The sequence below is a fragment of the Stegostoma tigrinum genome, chromosome 8 (assembly GCF_030684315.1).
Source record: "Stegostoma tigrinum isolate sSteTig4 chromosome 8, sSteTig4.hap1, whole genome shotgun sequence".
NCBI classification, from domain to species: Eukaryota; Metazoa; Chordata; class Chondrichthyes; order Orectolobiformes; family Stegostomatidae; genus Stegostoma; species Stegostoma tigrinum.
In genome coordinates, this window is record NC_081361.1 from 77193092 (window position 1) to 77218666 (window position 25575).

Consider the following 25575-nt stretch of genomic DNA (forward strand, 5'->3'; position numbering starts at 1 on the left):
AGGGTAGTAGTGAAAGATTCAACAGTAACTTTCAAAAGCGAATGTGTTTTAAATGGGACAGGACAAAAAAGTGGGGTTAAGTTGATTATCTTTTCAAGAAGCAGCTCAGGCATGATGACACAATGGGCTCTTCGAGTTACCTGGTTCTCTGAAATATGGAGTAAGAAAACTAGTTTGCAGAATACACCTCCCCCCTCCTGCTTCCAAGTATTCAATAATTCTTTAAAGTGCCCTGGATTAAGGGCTCGGATTAATAAAATAAGACTAGTTTGCTATGGCCAACCAGTTACCATGCGATTATACACCATTTCCCAGATAAAAGGTATCATAGAATCCCTAGTGTGAAAACAGGCCATTCAGCCCAACAAGTCCACAATGCCCTTCTGAAGACCATCTCACCACCCCGATTTCCCCCACATCTAACACACCTAATCTACATATCCCTGGACGCTGGACAATTTGGCATAGCCAATCCACCCAACCTACATATCTTTGGACTGTGGAAGGAAACCAGAGCACACATGGGAGGAAACCCACACCGACGAGGCTGGAACTGAACCTAGGTCCCTGGTACCGAGAGACAGCAGTGCTAACCACTGAGCTACCAAGCCACCCCCCGGAAGAATCATACCCCTAGACCAACGAATTGCACTTAATAAAATCGAGAAAACAATCAAGATTTATTGTTCCATAGATCAAGAGTTGGGGCAGCAATCTTCAGAGGTGACTAATTCTCCATCCCCATAACATTTGCCAGATGAAGCTCACATCAGGTACACAGCAGCTGACCAGTGAGATTTCAGCAAATCACAAGCCTTGATATTCTAAGTCCCTCCCCACCAGAAGTTGCAGACCAGAGGCTGACAGCTTCTGGGTCCTGGAGAGCATTGCTGGACCGCCTACCTTGCAAAGGTAGGAACTACAAGAAGGCTTTGCCAGATGTCATGGGATTCAATGACACCACATGGACCCCCTCCTGCCCAAGGGGAATGAAAGCCCCACCACCCCCACCAAAATCAGGCAGTTTGTCCTGGTTTTCCAGTAGCGAATCAGCCACTTTTCTTGCTTAGCAGGAAGGCAAGTAACTGGGTCAGTGGTGTGTGGAGGCCATTAATTGACCATTTAAAAGGGCCTTAAAATGGGGGAGCTCTAGCAGGCTATCCATGGACCATTGTTGTTTAGCTGGCAAAAAAAAAGCAAGCCAGCCATTCTCCAGGGTCAACTCATCCAATCATGTGCCCATCTTGCCAGTTCTAGGAAGGGAATAATTGTGCTCAGCATGCCCAGTATTGGGTATACACCCTAAACAGTGGGCCAGGAGTGATTGGGCTAGCCCAACGAACACGCCCAGTAGAAAGTATTCTTTCAACTCCCAAAATAAAAAATTTTGCAGTGTATAGTAGTAACACCAGTTTCCTACCACCTAACTGAAAATAACTACTTCAGAGCACTGGAAGATTCAGTGAAACAACAAAACCAAGTGGAAGTACATTTTGAGCAGGTGCAAATAAATAGGTGACCTGGTACATCAACATGATCTCATTACTTAGTCCCATTAATTCTTCCATTCAAAATAGTATTACCTCAACTTAACACAAATTGTAGTTCCAACTGGGGCAAACAATATGTTCATTAGCAAGCTCAAGTCCATTTTAAATGGCTTAACTTCATTTACAAACTAAAAGTGCACAATGTGCAGTTCTACTGGTTGATCTGACCTGTTATCAGTGGTTTTCTGAAGTGCTCCTCCCCGAAGGGTACATAGACAACAATCCTGTGTGAATGAACAGAATTGTCATACAGGGCAAAAATTGTTGAAAACTGTTCTGATGAAAAAGGCACATCTAAAACATTAACACAGTATTATCAGCCTTTCTTGGCTTGATTTTAGATTTACAGCATCTATCATAGTTTGTTCTCACTTCAGTATACAACTGATAAAATTACGGTGGACTACATACATAACCATAGCACAAGAGAATCTAACAGGTCGGTGCTTCAATGTTCTAGACATTTAAACAAACTAGAAACTCAAATTTCAATTTCACATACTGTATCCATGGTGGATGAAAAGAAATGTAAATTCATCGAAGCATGCTTAAAGTTTAAAAGCCAAAAGACTTCAAACATTTTCTTGTACTACATCTCCATTGTTGAATTTGTATTTTAATGGGAAAGATGGCAATTATTCAGCCATTCAAATAAAAAGATAAATGATTTTATTACATCTCAACTCTACCATGCCACCCTAACTTCATTCCTCAATTCACTTAACATTCAAAAAATATTCTCATCTTGAATGAATGTTCCCAGTCCTCTAGATATAGAATTCCAAAGATTCATAACTCTGGGCAAATAAATCTCTCATCACCCAGGGTAAACCTGCAGCTTGAGTCAGTAGTCAGGAAGGCAAATGCAATGGTGGCATTTATTTTGAGAGGACCCGAATATAAAAAAGTGAGGATACACTACTGAGGCTTTATAAGGCTCTAGTCAGGCCACATCTGGAGTAGTGTTCAGTTTTGGGCCCCATCTCTCAGGAATGGAGTGGGTTCAGAGGATGGTCGAGAGTGGTCCCAGGAATGAAAAGCTTAACATATGAGGAACGTTTGAGGACTCTGGGTCTATGCTCAATGAAATTTAGACGGATTGGGGGGGGGAAATAAGGAAACGAAAGAACGAAAGAGAAAAGAAAGAATCTAATTGAAACTTAGATAATACTGAATGGGAAAATAGCTCCCATTGGTAGGAGAGACCAGGACCCGAGAGCACAGCCTTAGGAGTAAAAGGGAAGACATTTTAGAATGGAGATAAGGAGAAACTTCTTCAGCCAGAGTGGTGAATCTATGGAATTCACTGCCACAGAAGGCTATGGAGGCCAGGTCATTTAGTACATTTAAGACCGAGATAGGTAGGTTCTTGATTATCAAGGGTTACACAAAGAAAGTGGGAGCAGAACTTATCAGCCATGATTGAATGGTGCAGCAGTATTGATGGGCTGAATGGCCTAATTTCTGCTCCATGTCTTATGGACTCTGATGAGACCGACTCCTATTCTCCAACTCTCAATCAAAATTTCAGAGTTAAACCATGAAACTCATTCGTGTTGCAATTTCTCCATCAAGCTGGAGAAGAATTTGTTGTTTCAATGAGGTACACCCCTCCTTAACCATTAGGTCTAATCTACTTAATCAGATACCAGGGTCTCAAAACGTAACTAACAATGCCCTAGCATGAAAGTACCTCAGTTAAGAATTTGCACAAAATAATGACCGCGTACTTCTTTTTCCTTCCTGCGCAACTGTTCGACATGGGTCGATGTAAATTACTGTGCATTTACAAACACAGACTTCACAACTCTTGGGTGTCAAGAAAGTGGACATGCTTTGCATTACAGCACAGAGGCTGGCAACAAAAATACTTACTGCTGCCAAAGCATTAGCTGCACACCTTGCACAGATCCAGTCATCAGTTGCTTTTTCAGGAGCAACTCCATAGCAGCCTATTACAAGATAAATAGGAACATTTAAGAAATATATCACTTAGAACATGTTTTGTCAAATCAAATAGCTTTCAAATTATGCTATCCTTTTTAATAAAGTGATTGCTTAAGTATGAATCAATTTTTAAAATGATCCCACAAAAGATGGGAGTAAAAGCTACACACATTTAAATCATCACCGAAGCATTCTACGCAATCTGGCCCATTCTCAAAGCTCAAGGTTGAATATCCAAATCTTTTCAAGCATCTCAAATGCACAACCTGGGTTGGCAGTCAGGGTATACTGCACTGTCAGAAGACATTCACTTGCAAGTGAGGAATTAAATATAGACCCTTCAGCATTGTCAGAAGGTGGTAAAATTACTCAAATAGCAGGGGAGTTTTCTCAGTGATCTGCCACTTTCCATGCAGGGCAACTCCAAGATGTCATATTGCTTTGTAACTGTCAAGAAACTACTTACTTCAAGGTGAACAAAATCACCCATGACCTCCAGAAATTTTAGGCTGAATTCGAGAGGTGGACAAAATGTATTAACTAGATCTCCCGTCATTCTTTTAAACTACAACATGTAGGCCTAAATGTCTCAATCTGTCTTCACTAGACAAACCCCTTACTTCTGGAATCAATCTACCACATGCCCTCTGAACCATCTCCAAATAGAGCTACATCCATTTTCAAGCAAGGGGACCAAACAAAAATTATACACAACACTCCAGGTGTGGTCTCACTAACATCATGTGCAGTTGCAGCAACACCTCCCCACTATTCCAAAATCCCATTTGCCTTCTTTATTACGTGCTGTATGCGCACACTAGGTTTTTTTTGCAATTAGTGCACAAGGATGCATTCTGTTTTATACTCTGCATTCTGTTCTATGACACTGATGTACTTACATAAGTTATGACTTGTCTGGACTGAAAGTAAAAACAATACTTTTCTCGATATCACAGTACATGTGACAATAATATATGAAATCGAAGTACTTAAGGTTAGTAGTCGGTAAGTTATGGCATTTGAAAATTATTTACCTTGACAGTGTGTGCTAGGTCAAGGAGGTTATCCAGTATGCATGTAGTCCAACTCGGAAAGAAGCCATACTGGACCTGATGTTGGGGAATGAGCCCGGCCAGAAGGTTGAAATTACAGTAGGGGACTACTTTGGAAATAGTGACCACAATTCCATAGGTTTTACAATACTCATGGACAAAGATGAGAGTGGTCCTAAAGGAAGGGTTCTAAACCAGGGGAAGGCCAACTATACCAAACTTCAGCAGGATCCAGGGAATGTTGATTGGGAGAAACTGTTTGAAGGTAAATCCACATTTGACATGTGGGAGGCTTTTAAAGAGAGGTTGATTAGTGTGCAGGAGAGACACGTTCCTGTGAAAGTGAGGGATAGAAATGGCAAGATTACAGAATAATGGATGGCAGGTGAAATTGAGAGAGTAGCAAAGAGGAAAAAGGAAGCATACATAAAGGTATAGGCAACTGAAGACAGGTGAAGCTTTGGAAGAATATTGGGAATGTAGGGTGAATCTGAAACGAGGAACTAAGAGGGCTAAAAGAGGACATGAGATATCTTGAGCATACATGGATAAGGAAAATCCCCAAAGCCTTTTATTCATATATAATGAGCAAGAGAGTAACTTAGAGAAAGGATTGTCCCACTTACGGGCAAAGAAGGAAAGTTATGCATTGAGTCGGAGAAAATGGGTGACATTCTTAACGAGTACTTTGCATCGGTATTCACCAAGGAGAGGGACATGACAGATGTTGAGGTGAGGGATAGATGTTTGATTACTCCAGGTTAAGTCGGCATAGGGAGGGAGGGAGGGAGGGAGGAAGTGTTGGACATCCCAAAAGGCATGAAGGTGGACTAGTCCCCAGGTCCAGATGGGATCTATCCCAGGTTTTGAGGGAAGCAAGAGAGGAAACAGCCAGGGCCTTAACAGATATCTTTGCAGCATCCTTAAACATGGGTGAGGTCCCGGAGGACTGGAGAATTGCTAATGTTGTCCCCTTGTTTACGAAGGGTAGCAGGGATAATCCAGGTAATTATCAACCAGTGAGCCTGACGTCAGTGGCAGGGAAGCTGCTGGAAAAGATACTGAGGGATAGGATCTATTCCCATTTGGAAGAAAATGGGCGTATCAGTGATAGACAACAGGGTTTTGTGCAGGGAAGGTCATGTCTTACCAACTTAATAGAATTCTTTGAGGACGTGACAAAGTTGATTGATGAGGGAAAAGGCTGTAGATGTCATATACATGGACTCTAATAACGTGTTTGGTAAGGTTCCCAATGGTAGACTGTTGGAGAAAGTGATGTGCTAGCTAGATGGATAAAAAAACTGGCTAGGCAACAGGAGACAGAGAGTAGTAGTGGAAGGGGGTTTCTCAAATTGGAAACCTGTGACCAGTGGTGTTCCACAGGGATTTGTGCTGGGACCACTGTTGTTTGTGATATACGTAAATGATCTGGAAGAAGGTCTGATTAGCAAGTTTGCAGATGACATGAAGATTGGTGGAGTAGCAGATAGTGAAGGGGGCTGTCAGAGATTACAGCAGAGCACAGATAGATGGAGAGTTGGGCGGAGAAGCGGCAGATGGAGCTCAATCTGGGCAAATGCGAGGTGATGCATTTTGGAAGATCTAATTCAAGAACGAATTATAAAGTAAATGGAAAAGTCCTGGGGAAAATTGATGTACAGAGAGATCTGGGTGTTCAGGTCCATTGTTCGCTGAAGATGGCAATGCAGGTCAATAGAGTGGTCAAGGCGGCATACGGCATGCTTTCCTTCATGGGATGTGGTATTGAGCACAAGAGTTGGCAGGTCATGTTACAGTTATTTGGTTCGGCCATATTTAGAGTACCGCATACAGTTCTGGTCGCCATATTACAAAAAGGGATGTGGATGCTTTGGAGAGGATACAGAGGAGGTTCACCAGGATGTTGCCTGGTATGGAGGGCGCTAGATATGAAGAGAGGTTGAGTAGATTAGGATTATTTTCATTAGAAAGATGGAGATTGAGGTCTACAAAATCATGAGAGGTATAGATAAGGTGGATAGCAAGAAGTTTATTCTCGCCACCACCCCACCCCCGAGTGGAGCACTCAATTACTAGGGGTCATGAGTTCAAAGTGAGGGGAGGAAAGTTTAGGGGAGACAGGTATGGAAAGTTCTTTACGTACAGGGTGGTGGGTGCCTGGAATGCATTGCCAGTGGAGGTGGTTGACGCAAACACAATAGTGTCTTTGAAGATGTATCCGGACAGGTACATGGATAGGCAGGGAGCAAAGGGATACAGGCTCTTAGAAAATAAATGACAGGTTTAGACAGAGGATCTCGATCAGCGCAGGCTGGGAGGGCTGAAGGGCCTGTTCCTGTGTTGTAATTTTCTTTGTCCACCCAGGTCCTTAGGTCTCAAATTCTGGCCTTTATCTCCATTGTTTACTGCTCTCACTACTATCTGAACACATTTCTGAAGGACTTCCCAGATCTACCTGATATAGAATATCCCTTTTTTTCCCCCTATCTCCTCCAGTGCAGCATCAAAAATCTCAAAGCCTCTTCCTCTAATGGTATGCCATTCTTCCCAGGTTAGAACTGCTTCCCACTGACTTGGTAGCATCTGCCCTATCCACAAATTATCACTCTCAAAAGAGAGATAGAAACTAGTTTTTAAAATGGCGCTAACAGTCATGACACAGGCCCATTAATGTAAGATGGAATTACAAACCAACATCCATAAGATATACATTTCAGCAGTTTCAATGTATCCAGGACCTCAGCTCTATCAGATTTTGTTATGTTCTGAATTTGGAATTCTTAAGTTAACTAGCTGCCAGTAAGTAAAGGAAAAACTTGCAATTTTAGAGCATTATACATCCTCAGGATGCTCCAAAAAGGCTCACAAGAGTGTAATTACAAAAAGAATTTCACTGTAGGAAGCAGAGCAGCCAACTTACACACAAGGTCACACAACAGCAATGAGATATGCACTTTAGTGCTGTTGGCTGAAGTATAAAATTGGTTTGGTACATCAGGGAGAACTCACTTGTTTAAAAAAAAACTCCTTCCAAACACCCACTTTCCTTCTACCAAAAGATCCGAGAAACACTTACTTGCATGAACACATACACAGCACTTTGCACATGTTACAAGAATGCTCATTCCATCTTCATCCACATAAGAAGTGGGAAGAGTTAGGTCGACATGGTCACTTCCAGATGTGAAGCACATCTCTGGAACCAATGGCTTGCTTTTCAATTGGTTTCTGGGTTTGCTCAGATCCAACGATTGGCTTTTACTTCTAGAACCCTGACCATCTTCACAATCTACCTATTAAAATTTTAAAAAGTGTCAATTAAGTAAAAGAAACATAGTTAATGGCACAAAAAAAATCAGGTAAAGTAAGCATCCAGAACCTCTCGAGACAAACTTTTGTTTAAATTTCCAATCAATTTTCAGGGTGTGGTGGGAAATCTCAGAAACACGTAAGTATACTGGGGTTACCCTGTCATGATGTTTCGTATGACCAGAGTTCAGGACCAGGAGTCACAGTCTAAGAATGTGGGTAGGCTATTTAGGATGGAGATGGGGAAAATTTTTTTCACCCATTGTGCAAAGCTGTGGTAGAAAATAATACAAGCAAGTGGTTGAGGCCAAAACATTTAATGTTTTTGAAGCAGTCAGATAGAATTCTTAGGACTGAAGAGATCCAAGGGTATGGGGTGACAGCAAGAACAGGATACTGAGTTGTTGGATGATGAGCAATGATCATACGAAATGGCAGAGCAAGCTCGAATTGCCTACTCCCGCTCCTATGTTTCGTTATACACCACAACAAATAATCTGTGTGTGACATTACTGTTATTTGAATCTAAACTGATGACAGTTGAAGATTAAATGCAAACTAACTTAGGGAAGATTTTGCAAAGTGGATAGCAAAGGCCATTTAGAAACACCAAATTACTTTCATGATTTAGTTTAGAACCAAAATGGTTATTTTTTTCACAATCCAGTCATTCTACAAAAAATTTCTTCAATCTGATTTGGTTTTTAGCTTTTTTTCAATAATTTGATTGAAGATCTGTTACCTAAAGGAACCATTCACAATTATTTTAAAGAAGAAAGCTTCAGTTCAAGTACAAGCACTGGAGGGGTAAATGAAAAATATCAAAACCTGGTATGACTGGAAGAGTGCACAAATTGAACAGTAAGGCATCTGCTGTGCTATTATGCAGTTGTATTCTCGTTCTGCAAGGAAGTTCTGGGGCCGGTTTTGCCACAGATGAGCAAGCGGCTTTGCCCATGGCTCTGACTCCATAGGGTCATCTTCTACTGACAACAAGTCTGGCATCTCTGTTTTAGAAAATAAATGGTTTTAGTAAGAATTAAATCCAGCATAATCAATGCCCACTGAATACTATCAAGTGAGAGCAGAAGAAATCAAAATGAACACTGGTCCTGCCAACACATCTTTGAACAATACTCCATCCCATCACCCACTGTGCCACAACAGGATCCTTCTTCGCACCCCCCCCCCCCTCCCAAATGCTATCATGTTCCTTTCCCATCCCCGAGTACTACTCTGCTGCATATCATCAATGAAAATGTCCTATCACAGTATTTTCAAAGATGCCCATTGAATCTCACACCAACTTTTAAGAGTCAAACTTCGGTCTACAGACACAGCATATGCCACATTGTTTTGTGGTACCAATTTCTACTTTGCACCTTTAGTAGGTTCAAAGCTGAGAAAGCCAGACTGCTTTTACAAGATGTTTTATTCTGCAACATATTTTACCCATGAGTTCACTTAGCACCAAATATATAATTGAGGCAATATTGTAGAAGACAAACTTCTAAAACAGAGCATATCTATTGCCTACAAATTGTGGCACTAAATTTTAAAAAATTACTACATACTCAACCCCTGACATGAACCAGTCCTAGAATCTAGTCCCTGATAAGCTTTCACAGTGAAGTCTCTTGACTATAGCTGAATGTCAAGTTCTAATGTGCTTACATACCTTCATCGCTAATGTAGTCTTTTACCACAGAAAGTGGATGATGTCGTGGTGGTTTACTAAGGGGCTGACGCCGGCTCTTAGCTTTCTTCTTGGATTTCATTTCTTTCATATACTGCTCAGCCATCTGCAAAGGAACAACACAGTAGATGTGTGTCTCACTCCATCTGAAGAACGGGGTGACATGTTAGCATTGGGCCATTTGAACTGAGCAGAAACAAACAAAAAAAATCTGTACAAAACTTGAGAGTTTCATCTTAATACATGGATAATGCTAACATGATTACTTTAAAAATGCCATGATATTGATTCCCAATCCCTATGAACTCCCAAAACAAAATATGCTCTGAAAAACACTAACACCTAGAGTTGAGGTAAATAGCTTAAAATCTTTCTTAGAACTGGGACAGGTGGACAGAGAATAAACAAAGATAAAGTCTGTAAAGTTTCATGCCAATTATCTTTTGTCAAAACCAGAAACAAATTAGATGTAACAAGTTTTAAGCCAAGTATGATCTAGAAACAGAATACAAGGCGAAGAAACAAAAAGATTTGACAGAGGCTATAAGGCAGGAGAAATTAAACCAACAGAAGGGATAATAATGCAAAGCAATGTTACAAATGGGACAAGGAAATTAAATGAAATGAGATTGCCTAGAGTTTCAAATGTAGAATGATCAATAGCTGTCATCTAATAATAAAAAAATGATACAGGTTGCAAGCTGAAATTGTTGAACTTGTGCTGTGCCTTTAACTTCAGTTCAGCTTCACTGGAATAGAGAGTAGCAAAATGAAAAGGAAGTAGGGTAGAGAAACAAATTGACAGGTGATTGGAAACTAAGGATTATACTTCTGACTGCAGTCCATACGAGTTCCCATCTCTCTCAGGATTTTGTTGTTCTTTTTGAAACTCCAAGGCATCTGAGGTTTCTCAACTATTCTGTTGACAAGGAGTTCCGTAATCTAATCACTTCCTGGATAAAGAAACTTCGAGTTCTCTACTGATTCATTATGATCATGTTACATTTGTGCACCTAGTTCTGTTGTCCTCCTGTAAGTAGCAATATCATCTTTATACCAATTTGTTCAAAATTTTCTTAATCCTAAAGCTCTCCATCAGGTTACTCCACAGCCTACTGTTCTCTACAGAAAAAAAAGAGTCAAAGTCTGTTCAATCTTTTATTGATCAACATGCCTTCTCAGTTCTGGCACTATTTATGAATTGTTTGTTTGCACCTTCTCCAGTCTTTCTATTATTTTAAATTAGAGGCAAGTATTCCAGTATGGTATAACCAAGACTCTCTAAATATAAACATATACTGTATTCACAGGGTACAAGAATAACAGTACACCTTGTTTAAAAGTCAAAGTCAAACTCCTGACCATTAGCCAAAAACTCCAACTGCTCATTCTTGCCACCTACTCCTCAACTCTGGATTCAACTACACCTTCCTTTTGGTGGCAGCAGTTTGACATGACAACTAGGATTGAGAGATGTTGGGACAGAATGGATTTCAACTTTCTTAAAAACGTTAATTGTGCAAAAGTCAAGCCCTGCATTTTGCGAAAGAAAGTGTTATATAAACGTGGCTTTTATACGAACATGCAGAGTGACTTTGGTTTTAAATCTATATGTACATAAAATCAACTTCAATGCCTTCTTTACTTTTAAGATGACGTTATTGGCAGGTGTCACTATACTATAAATGTGATTTTTAAAAAAAACCTGTTCTTAGGATATGGACATTTACTGGTCATTCTCAAGTGCCTGGATGTGTGCTGAGCTGCCTTCTTGAACCACTGACCAGTGCTGCTGGCGAAGGAAATTCCAAGATTTTAAATGAGCAACTTTGATACAATAAAATTCCAAGTCTGGGTTGAGCGTGTTTGAGATGAACTTGCAGGTGGTGCTCCCATGCATCTTATGCCTTTGTTCCTCTGGGTGATAGAAGTCACAGGTTTGAAAAGGTGCTTGGGGAGGGGTCTTGATGAGTTACTGTGGTGCATCTGGTAAATGGTACACGCCACTGCCACTGTGTCAGTGGTGGGCGTGTCAAGCTTGGAGTCTTGCTGGAGCTGCACTCATCCTGACATTTTTAGTATTCAATCACATCCATGACATTTGTTGTATAGATGGCAAATAGGAACTGGGGAGATAAGGAGAGAATTATTCACCATATTTATCTTGTTGATCCAGTTCCGTTTATGGTCAAGACTAAGCTTCAAAGATATTGTCAGTGGGGGATTAAGCAAGTCATTGAAATCAAGAGGCTGGTGATGGCTAGATTATCTCTTGTTGATAGTGATTACTGCTTGGTGCTTATGGCAAAAATGTTACTTGCCACTTGTTAGCCCAAGCCTGGATGTTTTCCAGGTCTTGCTGCATATGGACATAGACTCAGTATCTGAGATGTCACGAATGGTGCTGAAAATTGATTGTACAGTCAGCATCCTAATTTCTCACGTTATGCTGGAGTGAATATCTTTGATGAAGCAGAAGATGGTTGGGTCTAAGACACCATGTTGAGGAACTCCTATAGTTATACGCTGAGGCTGGGATGAAGAATGCCAACCACAACTACCTTTTAGAAATGACACTAACCAGAGAGCTTTCCTTTTCAATTCCCAATGACTTCAGTTTTGCTAGGGATCTTTGATGCCACTGTTCTTGACATCAGGGCAGTATTTGATGATACCTTTCCTACTCTCCCAGATTCTTTTGTTCTTCTATCCAATTAAGACACTTACTTTCCAAGGACTTTGTAACCTCTATTTTTAAATTTAAGTTACTTTTTTTAATCATTTAGTATTTTCCCCCCATCATAATCACACTTACTGATGATATACATTGCCTTCTAGGGTAGGGTGGTCCACTGATAAAGAGAGAAAAGGGGATGCACCTCCAAGCATTAGGAAAATACTTCATCTATGTATACCTCTGCAAGATCCTGTTCATTGAGGCTTGTTCCAACATTTGTTTTAACTGGCTCATTCCATTCTGGGCTATTATCAGAGTCCTCTGAAGCACTCTCTTGGCTTGAACTTTGAGTGCTTGTCATCTCTGAATCAGATGAGCTGGATTCAAATGATTTCACAAGTGGACTAGGAGTATTTTGGGATGGACTGGCCACAGAGAAGTTCAACACAGTAACAGGTGTGTCTACAGAGCTGGACATGGTTCGCTTCAATGTAAGTTTCTCTTCTCGTGGAAGATTTTCAACGTGTGGTTCAACTTGTGCTGGAGTTGATTCTGCAACAATAAAAAAAAAATTAATGTCTTCAATTTTAAAAAAAGTGACTTTAGTAAACAAATATGCTGCATTTTATATTGTAGAATATACGTTCAATTGCAAAACAAAACAGAGTAAAAGATATTGGCAGTAATCCACAAAACTATTTTCGTTGTATTAGATTGCTATTTCGAAACATGATATGCAAATGCGTTACAATATTTGTGATTATCTCCATTCCAGGCTATGGAACTGGATCAAAAAACTCCAATATTTCTCTTAAGATCCAAAAGAAGGGCAGAAACAGCCAAAGAACTTAAAAAAAAGCAGATAATGTGGAGGTCTGTGGATTTTTTCAATACTTCACTAACTTCTGGCCAGAAGTGACAGGTGGGAAATATCAGCTGCAGGAAGCCAAAGTCATGGGTTAATGTTGGCAATGGGGGCTAGGAACATTGTCTACAATTACTAGTTTAAGTTTAGCAAATGGATAACATTCTTCTTTCAACTGTACTGTGGAAGTCTGATTCACTTCCTTACTAAAGGCCCTAATCTTCCTGGCAGACTTGGATGCTACATCACCAAAAAAAAGGTATAAAGTCTTCAATACTAATGCCATAAATTACTAGTCTGGAATTTCCAATTTCAGTTGGGTAAAGTGATGCAGAGAACTAAAAGCCAATGACAGTTGGCATTCAAAATCCTCCGAGATGGGAGGAGGTTGGGAAGTGGAAGGTATACAACTTGGCATTCTGTTTCTGCTGACTATTCAATAGTACCTGCAATCAAGTGCTTCAGAGGTCACATTCAACTGTTTTAGCATAGTACCTGCCAAAAACATCATATTGTGAAAGCAAGCTCTCCACACAACCATAAACTTCAGGGTTAAGGCCATCTCCATGTCAGTGTAACAGACCTTAATGTCAAGGCACATTTTACAGACAGTGGCATCAAGAGTCCTAGCAAAACTGGAATCAATGGGAATCGGGGGAAAATTCTTCACTATTTGGAATCATACTTGGCTAACAGGAAGATGGCTGTGGTTGTTGGAGTTCAGTCAACTCAGCTCCAGGAAATCTCTGCAAGAGCTCCTTAGGGTAGATTCCAAGGACCAACCATCTTCAGCTGCTTCAGTGAGCTTCCCTTTATTGTAAAGGTCAGAAGTTGTGATATCTGCCAATGACTGCACAAGGTTCAGCACCATTTGCAACTCCTCAGATATAGAAGCAGCCCATGTTCAAAGGTAAAAAGACCTGGGAAATACCCAGGCTTTGGCTAAAAACAGGCAAGTAACATTCATGCTACATAAATACCATGCAACGGCTATTTCCAAAAAAAAAAAGGGACAATCTGACCAATAGCCCTTGGCATTCAATGGCACTGACGTCACTGAATCTTCCACTATCAACATGTTGGGGGGTTAGCATTGACCAGAAACACAAATGACTTACATTATAAATAGTGACTGTCAGAGCAATCCAGGAGCTAGGAATACTACAGTGTGAAACACACAACATTCGCCAAAGCCTGTCAGTATCTAAAAAAGGTAAAAATCATGAGTGTGATGTACTACTCTCCACTTGCCTGTATGGATGCAACTCAAACAATATTCAGAAGTTTAATATCATCCATGAAGGAAGCAGCTCACCACCATCTTCATGGGCAACTAGAGGTCAGACAATAAACACTAGCGAGCCAATGGTGCTCACGTTCCATGTGTGAAAACTCAGCCAGTTCACTTCGCTAAATTTTTGGGAAATGGTTCTTGAAAAGTCAAGATAGAAGTGAGACTCCAATCTGGAGAAAGACCTGCTTTGTTGTGGTCCTGGCCAATTTGAGGCCAGCCGGACCAATGTAGATAGACCAAGGAAGCTGCTTTCAGTGATGCATGTGGACATTCAGGTACTTTTGAGGTGTTGCTGGAAGTCTAGTGAAGGGGAGGAATGGACATGGAGAAATCCGTCTGATTTGTACCAGGATCCAGCAAGAGGTTTCCTTTTCTCCTTTACTGCCCAGCTCACAGGGTGTAAACCTTTTGGTTTCTCCAACAATCCACTAGCCACAAGGCCTTAATTGCACCCTATGAGGAGCTCAATGGGCCACGCATGGGCAACCCACTCACGCCTTTTTGCTGCTTGTGAAATTACAGGCTGGTGGGTGGCATGAATTAAATTCAAATTTATACCCAGAGGTTGACTGTAAAATAAAACAATAGCAGATAATAGCCTTGGTTTGCGAACAAAAATTAAAAAGTTGAACAAAGTTAGTAAACAGTATTGCAATCACGTTATCTCTCCTGAAAGATGTGAAAAATAATAAAAAACTAGAATGGTTTGTATGAAATCATACCTTGAACAGCACTGTCACTTGCCACTTTACTATATTCCTCATCTTTTCTCATTATTCTCTTAGAGTCTCCAGACTCACTTAGTGGAACAGGATTACTCTCTTCACATTCTTGCAGGATGGCAGTATTTTCACTCACTTCTTGTGGCAGCTCAAGACAAACTTTGTGCCTTTTTGCTCCAATACGGTGCTGTATTGGACTGGATAGTGAAAAAGAATAATCATTAGCAAAAACACACGAAATATCTATTGATGTGTATAAACAGAACTGTAACAAGTCCACACAATCGTAAAAATAATTTTTTTATTGCATTCCAATGTTGTTCTTTACTTTCCACAGCTGGTCTAATTTTTTTTAAGCCAGAGTGTCTAAATGTTCTGGTATTGACAAATTTATGGTTTTTGCCAATCTATAGTTCCTCATCTGTAGTAACACATCTAATGGAATAAAAGAACTTGTGATCTTTCCCAAGATAGCTCAACAACAGAAACTATTTAACAATATTTGAATATATGCTCTGATCACTTGAAATAATTTAGTCATTCATTACAGTAGAACTTCCAATTGTTAGAAGATTGTCCTTAAGATATCACGTTAACATGTTGGACACTAAAATATCAAATAAACAGATGTGAAAGAAGAATACTAAAAACACAATCTTGGAATACAAGTAGGCCTTTTGGCCTTATGAACCTGTTCTGCCTTTCAACACATTCAGCGGACTTAAAGCTCAACTGTGCATTCTTGCATATCCACGACAAATTTTCATTCACTCGAATATCAAGAATCTATTGACATCTGCCTCAGAAATATTCAAAGATTCTGCATTAACTGCCTCAAGAAAGAGAATTCTAAAGATGCTCAACCTTCACAGAAAATATTTCCTCATCTGTCTTAAATGTGCAATACCTTATTCTATCTTAAAAGATGATGCTGAACAGAAAATTTAAATTATAAAGAACAAGAATTGTTGTGTCAGTATCTTGATTTGGAAATTAAGCTACTTTGTGATCCAGAATAAATGTTCGTAAAAATTATATGCAAATTATTTTTCTCTTTATAGAAATATACTGCATAAATCCCATTGCAACAAAACTTGATTCAAATGAAAATTGATTTCATAATATGAAAAAATTGATAAAAAAGGTTTGAACTAATACATAATACACACAAGGTCACAAACTAACAGGCACCATTCCTTGAAAAGATAAGCATTGCTTCTAGGCTAAGAATGTCTAATGTTATTTATCTTTCTTCAATGTCATGTTCAACAACAAAATAAAAAATCAGTAATTAACAGAGTTAGCAGCATTTCCCAACATTATACCAGCACTGGATTTGGCTGGTTTAGCACTGGACAGATACATGCATTGAACTAAAATTCCACCTTTTTATTTCATCACCATCATCTTGTTGGGTGGATACTTCTTTTTCAAGTTTGTCATCCAATTCCATTTCAGCAGTATCAGCATCCTGGTCCTTCAAATTCTTCGCGGATACAGAGTTTAATTCTCCACTAAGAAATTCAACTGCTTCTGGAGTGGCTCGTGTGTGGTCAATGAAAATTGTATCTTTTCCTACTTTCCACAACTTGTAACGTTCAGGCTGAAACTTGCGCACAAAAACATCCATCGAAATTTTTACCATATCCTTCCGGCACGAGCACTGGATAGAGCACAGTGAAACAAAGATAGTTGGAGCAATGCAATAATGCCAAAAACATTTTGGCAGGGTTTTAAATGGTTCAGTACAACTGCATTATGGATCAAAAATGCACATACCAGGTTAGGCACTTAAACATAACTGTGTTCTAAACTTGAGGTGCTCAAAACAATGAAATTAGAAGTCTGTTATGGTGAACTAAAACTGCAGGAGATTTCCTCCCAATTCACAAAAGATACTGGTCTTCTATGAGAAGTGTTTTCTGCAAGTTAAGTAACTACTTCCAAAAACTTACCATAGATTTTATGTAGAGGATACACAAGTTAACAAAAAATTAAGCCTGTCAATAGTCCTAATAATCTCATGAAGTATGGTTCTTTACCAATTAGATAACTTCAAGCTGAACAATAAATCAGAAAAATCTGTTACATTTTCAGAACCCAGTAACAAATATCAAAGTGTAAACATACCAGGACAGCATGTTTTCCGTACTCTATCCATCTTAATGTGGCAAAGTTTGTTGATTCAGCACAGTTAAAACCATGATTAAATCCAGCGTGATACCCATAGGGAAATGTGATCATAAACTCCCCTGCCTCTTGAGTTATCTATGAGCAAATGAAAAGTTAATTCAATTAATTAAATAAAATATACAGAAAATACACAATCAACTAGACAAAAATGGACAAGGTTGAGGATTAACTGCTGAGGAAAATCTCACTCAGATCTTTTTACTACTGCTGAAGTATAAACACTTGCAATGAAGTAATGCGCCCAATTTCTGGTAACAAGAGTAACCACTACATGCAGAGCAGAATGAATAGCAGCTGCTCAATTGGTACTTTACAAATAGTGCTAAATTGCAGTTTGGGCTGATATGTTTCTGTTGTGCAAGTTGCTTTGCTTAAAGGGGCACTCCTGTTCAAGACTCTAGTCTAATTCAGGAGAACAGTATATTGTGCAAGCTCTTTCCTACTTCAAATTTCCACCATGAAGCGGAGTCTCTGCTGTTAAGTAAATGTTGGAAGAGGACTGAAATCACAGATCCTACCTCAAAAAAGCACTTGCAATTCTCATATGTTAGGAGTGGAGCCAGGCAGGGATTTGCTGATAAATATTTGACAGAAGTAGCGCACCATTTAAAGTTACAGCTGTCTCTACAGAAGTGAAAATGTACACACCCTGACAGGGTACCCTGTCCAGAATGTGGAGTATGCATGTTAGACTTGCCAAAAGAAAGGGGGTGAGGGGGTGCCATTTAGGATTGTTAAATATAAGAGGAGATGCTGATGTCTAAAAAGAGGCATAAACCTCTGAGAAGCAATTTCAAAAATTGATTTTAAATGGTAGAGTACCTTCTTCAATATTGTGCAGTTTGCAACATAAATTTAAGTAACAAGATTTCTCCTTTTTCCTGTGTGCACAGATACTAGTGGATGAGGTGACTTGACATGGTGTGTGAAACCATGAGTTGAGATTAGGATGGCATAAGGCATGCTGCACCAGGCATATGAGGGGTGATGGGTGGGAAGAACCGAATGGGGGCAAGGGATGGGTTCAGAGTATTAAGAGTATTAAGCCGTATGGTTAGATTGGATGGGATATTATTTCCTTTTTGGAGAAATTGCTGGAGACCCAACAAAGACTTTCTGTCCAGCTTGCCTCAGACCCAGCACTTAGATTGTAAGTTGGGTGCAACCTGAGACAATCTACCCTATAATTTCCCACCCACCACTAAAAGAGGGAAAGTTGGCTGCCAGTTTTTTTAAAAAAAAAAGGTCAAATTCACAGATCTCCAGTTTTTGCACACCCTACTATGGAATAAAAATCTAGGCCCAAACATGTAATAACATCTGAGCAGTATGAATTAGGTACTTCCAGACTGCTGGGTCAAACTTGCAGCTACCATTCTCTAACTAGTCATTCAGCACTGTGCGTATACCTACTCAGGTGGAACAGAGTGGTTTGAGAAGGATTAGCTGGCCACACAAATGCACATTTGCACGTAAAGCTGAAGTTAATAGAAGCATAAATATTCATTCCAATATATTCTGAAACTGGACAGAAAACATCCACAAACACTTCATCACTCCTTTGATAAGGAATGCATGTGAAACACAAACAATAACCACTTCAGGCAAGAAATGCTTTAAGAGAATTAAAAGGAGAAAACTACTTCCAACAATTCTGTATGGAGAATATTTAATTATTTTTAAAAAATTTGGCTAAGAGCAAGGAGACAGAGCACAATAAACACTTCTTCCTCATTTTTAACCTTTTTTCCAAAAACACACAGCAGCAAATTTTATGAACAATTATTTCCTTATTCATAGAATATAGATACAGATATTGGCTGAGAGAATAAAGTTTTAACATGAACACTGCTGGAACAAATTTTGCAACCAATGTTCACAATCCAACTGGAATGAGTACTGACAATTTTCATTTTAACTTAAAATTGTTAACAGTCTGCTGTTGTTTCTACTGGCAGGATCACAGCCTTACAACTTAAGCACCCTGCCTCTCCAGAATCATGTCACTTCCTCTGAAAATTGTTTTGTGCTTGATGGAGCTGCATACTACACACAAACTTCATAACATTCTAAGCAACAATAAAATTGCAGGCCGAATGCAAAGTAAATTATAGCCATACTATTTGCTTCGGTTATAATCTAACTTCACTAGTTTATTTTGATCAACAAGCCAAAGCAAAGTATCTGAAATAAAGTCAGCATGAAATGGAATGTAACAGCAGACAAACAATCCTCCACTCTGCCATTCCCGTAAAAACATCCCAAAATAATATAATATACAAGTCTTATTACTGCAGTATGACATACATACCCTATCAAATGGGATTCCGTATTTCTTGAGAATTGAAGGGGAAATTAAGGTCATCTTATGCCGCAGAAATGCTTCACAGCTTTGAGCGCTACCTGGGAAAAACCCTATTAATAAAGTTTAAAAAAAATCAGCAAGACTTATCTCTCAAACCACTTACAACACAGTACAAAATTCACATTCAAAATTCAAAGGAAGCGCTATTTGGCTGGAGTGATAAATTCATCCTTGCATCCAGCTGCATTTTGAACTCCATAATCAATTCTTATTGTTAAATCAATCCTGCCTGTTAAATCAATCCAACACTTACACTTCAAGAGAAATATTTTCTAATAAGTTTCAAAACTGATTTTCATGAATTTTAAACTCTAATGCTCTTAAAGACAGTGAGGGGGGAAATTATCATGTCAGAATCATTTTCTTTCAAAATAAAGGCTCTTATAATTGTTTTCCACGTATGTAAAAGTGATCAGAAGCCGAAGCTCTTATCTCTCACTCGGTACTACAATGTAAAAAATAGTCCAAGAAGAAAGAAACGTCACTTTAAACAGCCTAAGAAGAGGGTGCTGATTGGTTATAATATCTTTGGCAAGAAGGTGCAGCATTCTCAGATCTGGTAGATAGATTCTAATGTCAGGGTGTAGCTCTAGGAATGCAACAGAGTTCGGCTGTCTTCATGATCCTTATTTTGAATAAGATACGTACAAATTCCTTTTATCTACATAAAATGGGCTTCTACGTATAGAATTGTAGAGCACGGAAACAGACTCGTCCAGTCCAATTTGTCCATGCTGATGAAGTTTCCCAAACTAAACTAATCCCATTTGCCTGTGTTCAGCCTGTATCCCTCTAAATCTTTCCTGTCCAATATCTAAGTGTTGTAGCTGTATCTGCATCTACTACTTCCTCTGGCAGTTCATCAGAAATGCCAACCACCCTCTGAGCAAAAACGTTGCCCCTCAGGTCCTTTTCAAATCTTTCTCATCTCACCTTAAAAACAATTCCTAGTTTTGAATTCCCCTACCTGAGGGAAAAGGCCTTTGCTGTTCACCTTATCCATGGCTGTCATGATTTTATAAATCGTTATAACATCATCCCTCAATCTCCTACACTCAGAGAAAAGTCCTCGCCTATTTTTACAACTCAAACCCTTCATTCCTGTCAAATCCTGAACTCTGTCCAATTTAATAACATTCTTCCCGCAGCAGGTGATCAGAACTGTACACAGTACTCCAAAAGTGACCTCACCAATATCCTGTACAACTTCAACATAACGTCCAAACTCCGATACTCAAAATGGTCTGAGCAATGAAGGCAAGTGTGCTAAGTATCTTCAGAACTAGGCTGCCTAACTGCACCGCAACTTTCAAAGAACTATGCACCTGAACCCGAGTCTCTGTTTGACAATACTATCGAGGGCCCCACCATTAAGTGCATAAACCCAATCCTTGATAACAAAGTGTGGAGTTGGGTAAACATAGCAGGCCAAGCAGCATCTTCGGAGCACAAAAGCTGACGTTTCGGGCCTAGACCCTTCATCAGGAAAGGTGGATGGGGAGAGGGTTCTGAAATAAATAGGGAGGGGGGGGGGGGGGGGAGAAAGAGAGAGAGAGAGAGAGAGAGAGAGAGAGAGAGAGAGAGAGAGAGAGAGAGAGAGAGAGAGAGAGAGAGAGAGAGAGAGAGAGAGAGAGAGAGAGAGAGGCGGACCGAAGATGGAGAGAAAAGAAGACAGGTGGAGAGGTAGGGTGGGGATAGGTCAGTCCAGGGACGATGGACAGGTTAAGGGGGCAGAATGAGGTTAGTAGGTAGGAAATGGAGGTGCGGCTTGAGGTGGGAGGAGGGGATAGGTGAGAGGAAGAAAAGGTTAGGGATGTGGGACGAGCTGGGCTGGTTTTGGGATGCAGCGGCGGGGGGGGGGGGGGGGGGGGGGGGGATTTTGATGCTTGTGAAATCCACAGTGATACCACTGGGCTTCAGGATTCCCTCTGCTTCTTCCTGTCCCGCAGATCCGACAAGTCCTCCTCCACCAACACCCTCATCCGCCTAGCCGAACTTGTCCTTACCCTCAACTTCTCTTTCGATTCCTCCCACTTCCTATAGACAAAAGGGGGTGGCCATGGGTACCTGCATGGGCCCAAACTATGCCTGCCTCTTTGTAGGTTACATGGAACAGTCCCTCCTCCTCACCTACGTTGGCCCCAAACCCCACCTCCTCTTCCATTACATTGACTGTATGGGCGCCACCTCGTGCTCCCAAGAGGAGCTCGAATAGTTCATCCGCTTCACCAACACCTTCCACCCCAACCTCAAGTTCACCTGGACCATCTCCAACACAACCGTCACCTTCCTGGACCTCTGTCTCCATCTCTTACAACCACCTCGAAACTGATATCCATTTCAAGCCCACCGACTCCCACCGATACGTAGAATACATTTCCTCCCACCCACTTTCCTGCAAAAATTCTATCCCCTATGCCCAATTCCTTCACCTCTGCCGCATCGGCTCCCAGGCTGAGGCATTCCACTCCCATACATCCCAGATGTCCTCGTTCTTCAAAGACCGCAACATCCCCTGTAGTGGTCGAGAATGCCCTCGACCATGTCTCCCGCATTTCCCGCAACTCATCCCTCACACTCCACCCCTGCAATAAGCGCCAAAAGTGAATACCCCTAGTCCTCACATACCATCCCACCAACCTCCGGATACAACGCATCATCCTCCGACACTTCCGCCATCTACAATCTGACCCCACCACCAAAGACTTTTTCCATCCCCAGCCTTGTCTGCCTTCCGGAGAGACCACTCTCTCTGGTATTCCCTTGCCCGCTCCACACTCCTCTCCAAACGCACCACTTTCCCCTGCAACCGCAGGAAGTGCTACACTTGCCCCCACACCACCTCCCTCACCCCCATCCCAGGCCCCAAGATGACTTTCCACATCAAGCAGATGTGCAGGTGAACATATGCCAATGTGGTATACTGCATCTGCTGTACCTGTTGTGGCTACCTCTACATTGGAGAAACCAAGCGGAGGCTTTGGGGAAATCGCTTTGCAGAACACCTACGCTCGGTTTGCAACAAACAACTGCACCTCCCAGTCACGAACCATTTCAACTCCCTCTTCCATTCCTCAGACATGTCCATCCTGGGCCTCCTGCAGTGCCATAATGATGCCATCTAAAGGTTGCAGGAACAGCAACTCATATTCCGCTTGGAAACCCTGCAGCCCAATGGTATCAATGTGGATTTCACAAGCTTTACAATCTCCCCTCCCTCCACAGCATCCCAATACCAGCCCAGCTTGTCCCCGCCTCCCTAACCTGTTCTTCCTCTCACCCATCCCTTCCTCCCACCTCAAGCCACACCTCCATTTCCTACCTACTAATCTCACCTCACCCCCCCAGACCCCCCACCTATCTTCTCCTCTATCCATCTTCGGTCCACCTCCCCCTCTCTCCCTATTTATTTCAGAACTCTCTCCCCATCTCTCTTTTCCGATGAAGGGTCTAGGCCCGAAATGTCAACTCTCCTGCTCTTAAGATGCTGCTTGGCCTGCTGTGTTTATCCAGCTCCACACTTTGATATCTCGGATTCTCCAGCATCTGCAGTTCCCATTATCTCTAAATGCAATCTTTATTTGCTTTACAAAAAAAAACTTCTCATCTATCCAACTCAAACTCCAACTGTCATTCCTCAGCCCATTGGCCCAACTGATCAAGATCCCTTTATAATCTTAGATAACCTCCTTCACCGTCAACTATACTGCTAACTTTTAGGTCAGTCACAAACTAACCACCACGCTTCTGAAATTCTCATCCAAATTATTTAAACGAATGATGAACAACAGTGGACCCAGCAGCAATCCCTGCACAGCACTGGATGCCTGTGACCATGAGTCCAAAAAAATTCCCTCCACCACAAAACCAAATTTTGTATCCAACTGACAAGCTCTCCCTGAATTCCACATCTATCTTTACTGATCAGTCGACCATGTAAAGGTTTCACACAAGTTCACGTAGACAACATCTACCGCTCTACCCTTGATCTTTGAGTTTTTTGAAGTAGTAACCAAAAATCAGGTTTACGAGACATGATTTCCCATGTTCAAAGTCATGCTGACTATCTCTATTCAGTCCTCTCCTTTCCAAATATAAGTAAATCTTCTCTCTCAATCTCCACCAATCACTTGCTCACCACTGATATCAGACTCACCTTTCTCTAGTTCCCAGGCTTCTCCTTACAGCCTTTCCTGAATAAAGGCACAACATTAACCACCGTCCAGTCCTTTGCCACCTCACTCGTGGCTGTAGAGGATACAAATATCTCAACTAGAGGCCCCACTATTTCTTCCCTAAATTCCCACGTCCTGGGATACATCTGATCAGGTCCTGGAGATTTTGCCATCTTTAAGCTTCTAGTTTTTTTAATTTAAAAAAAAACTTCCAGCATGTACAAATGCATCACGCTGTGAACCAGCTGATGATCTTAAAATGACTCTGGTATAGCACAGTCCAGGTGATTTCATACGACTAATAGCAGAATAATATCCAATGGCAAATATAAATTTTCTAAGGCTTGCAAACATGGACTGGTTGAGCAGAGGCATATGTTGCAAGCTGCAAATGGTCAATGGTACATGCTGTTCAATATGCCAGTCATTGGGACATGTGGCCTACACACCTAGTATAACTCTAGCATTTGAACTCATTACATATTGGGTTGGTTTGGTAGGCTAAATGTCATTTTGACTTGACAGCAGAACCCTATTAACGAGAAAACAACATATGGGTTCGCTGCTACTTTGCAGTAATGACACCGCTAACTTCACTTACTGTTCAAATTTGAGATGCTTTCCCCTTCCAGGGTAATCCCACTTGGGGCCAAGTGGTAAATGTAGGGCCTAAGATGACATTTCATGATACACAATGATATAATGAAGCAGGGTATCCATTATCACAAAGAATATCATTTCACTCAAATGGGTAACTAATTAGAAATAGTAGCCTCTGGAACAAAATGGAAGGAAAGGGTAAGGAGCACCTTTACCTGTTGCTGAAAGGGTCAATTTTTCACTGCTATCTTGGAGCTCACAATCTCAAAACTTGAACTCTCATCTCCATGTGGGGAAGACCTGTATTATACAGCTGTTACATTTGTAGAATCTTTTAATGCTTACTTCTTGTACAGTCCAAAAATGAGAAAAATCATCTTCACTCCCAAAAATCCCGCAATAAACAAGGAAGTCAGACTGCTTTACATTATTAGATCACAAATTAGTTACTTAAATCAGATTTGCCAGATTGAGCAGCTAGACATCAAACTCCAGGCCAACAGAAAGCAACATCTTAAACTGAAACTATTGCACAGCATGTAAACCGGAAACTCAGTCAGCAGAACTATACCTAGAATTGAATCTCTACAGTGTGGAAACAGACCCTTCGGCCCAGTAAGTCCACACCAACCCTCAGAGCACCCATCCAGACCCATCCCTCTATAACCCACACATCCCTGAACACTATGGGCAATTTAGCATGGCTGATCCACCTAACCTGCACATCTTTGGACAGTGGGAGGAAATCGGAGCACCCGGAGGAAATCCACGCAGACACGGGGAGAACGTGCAAACTCCACACAGACAGTTGCCCGAGGCTGGAATTGAACCCGGGTCCCTGGCACTGTGAGGCTGCAGTGGTAACCACTGAGCCACTGTGCCGCCCAAAGTGTCATACCTCCAAGCAGGATTCTGTGTATCTAAAAACACTTTGTTCAGATAGCCCTAAAAAGGATTGCCCCCTTATGGAGAGTTACTGTTATGAGATCGAGCTTTCCTTCTTAAAAAAAAATTCAACATGATCCAATAATCAGCTGGAGAGACATTTTTTAAAAAGTTTCACTTCAAACCCTTAGGTCTTTCTCAAAATTGAAGGATTATGAAGTCAAATCAGTGGAAAGTTTCAG

The 25575-nt window shown here is 40.9% G+C and overlaps 1 protein-coding gene across 3 annotated transcripts in view; it reads right to left on the reverse strand.

Annotated features, from left to right (window-relative positions):
* Positions 1-25575, reverse strand: part of LOC125456221 (lysine-specific demethylase 4A) — a 68663-nt gene that overhangs the window by 20608 nt on the left and 22480 nt on the right. For all 3 annotated transcript variants that reach the window (XM_048539135.2, XM_048539137.2, XM_048539136.2), the window contains exons 7-16: positions 19620-19723; positions 17246-17383; positions 16501-16778; positions 15116-15312; positions 12473-12786; positions 9540-9663; positions 8690-8868; positions 7629-7845; positions 3426-3502; positions 1719-1774 (exon numbers count right to left, since the gene is read on the reverse strand). In XM_048539135.2, the coding sequence (XP_048395092.1) occupies positions 1719-1774; positions 3426-3502; positions 7629-7845; positions 8690-8868; positions 9540-9663; positions 12473-12786; positions 15116-15312; positions 16501-16778; positions 17246-17383; positions 19620-19723 (1684 nt within the window). The remainder of the gene's footprint in view (positions 1-1718; positions 1775-3425; positions 3503-7628; positions 7846-8689; positions 8869-9539; positions 9664-12472; positions 12787-15115; positions 15313-16500; positions 16779-17245; positions 17384-19619; positions 19724-25575) is intronic.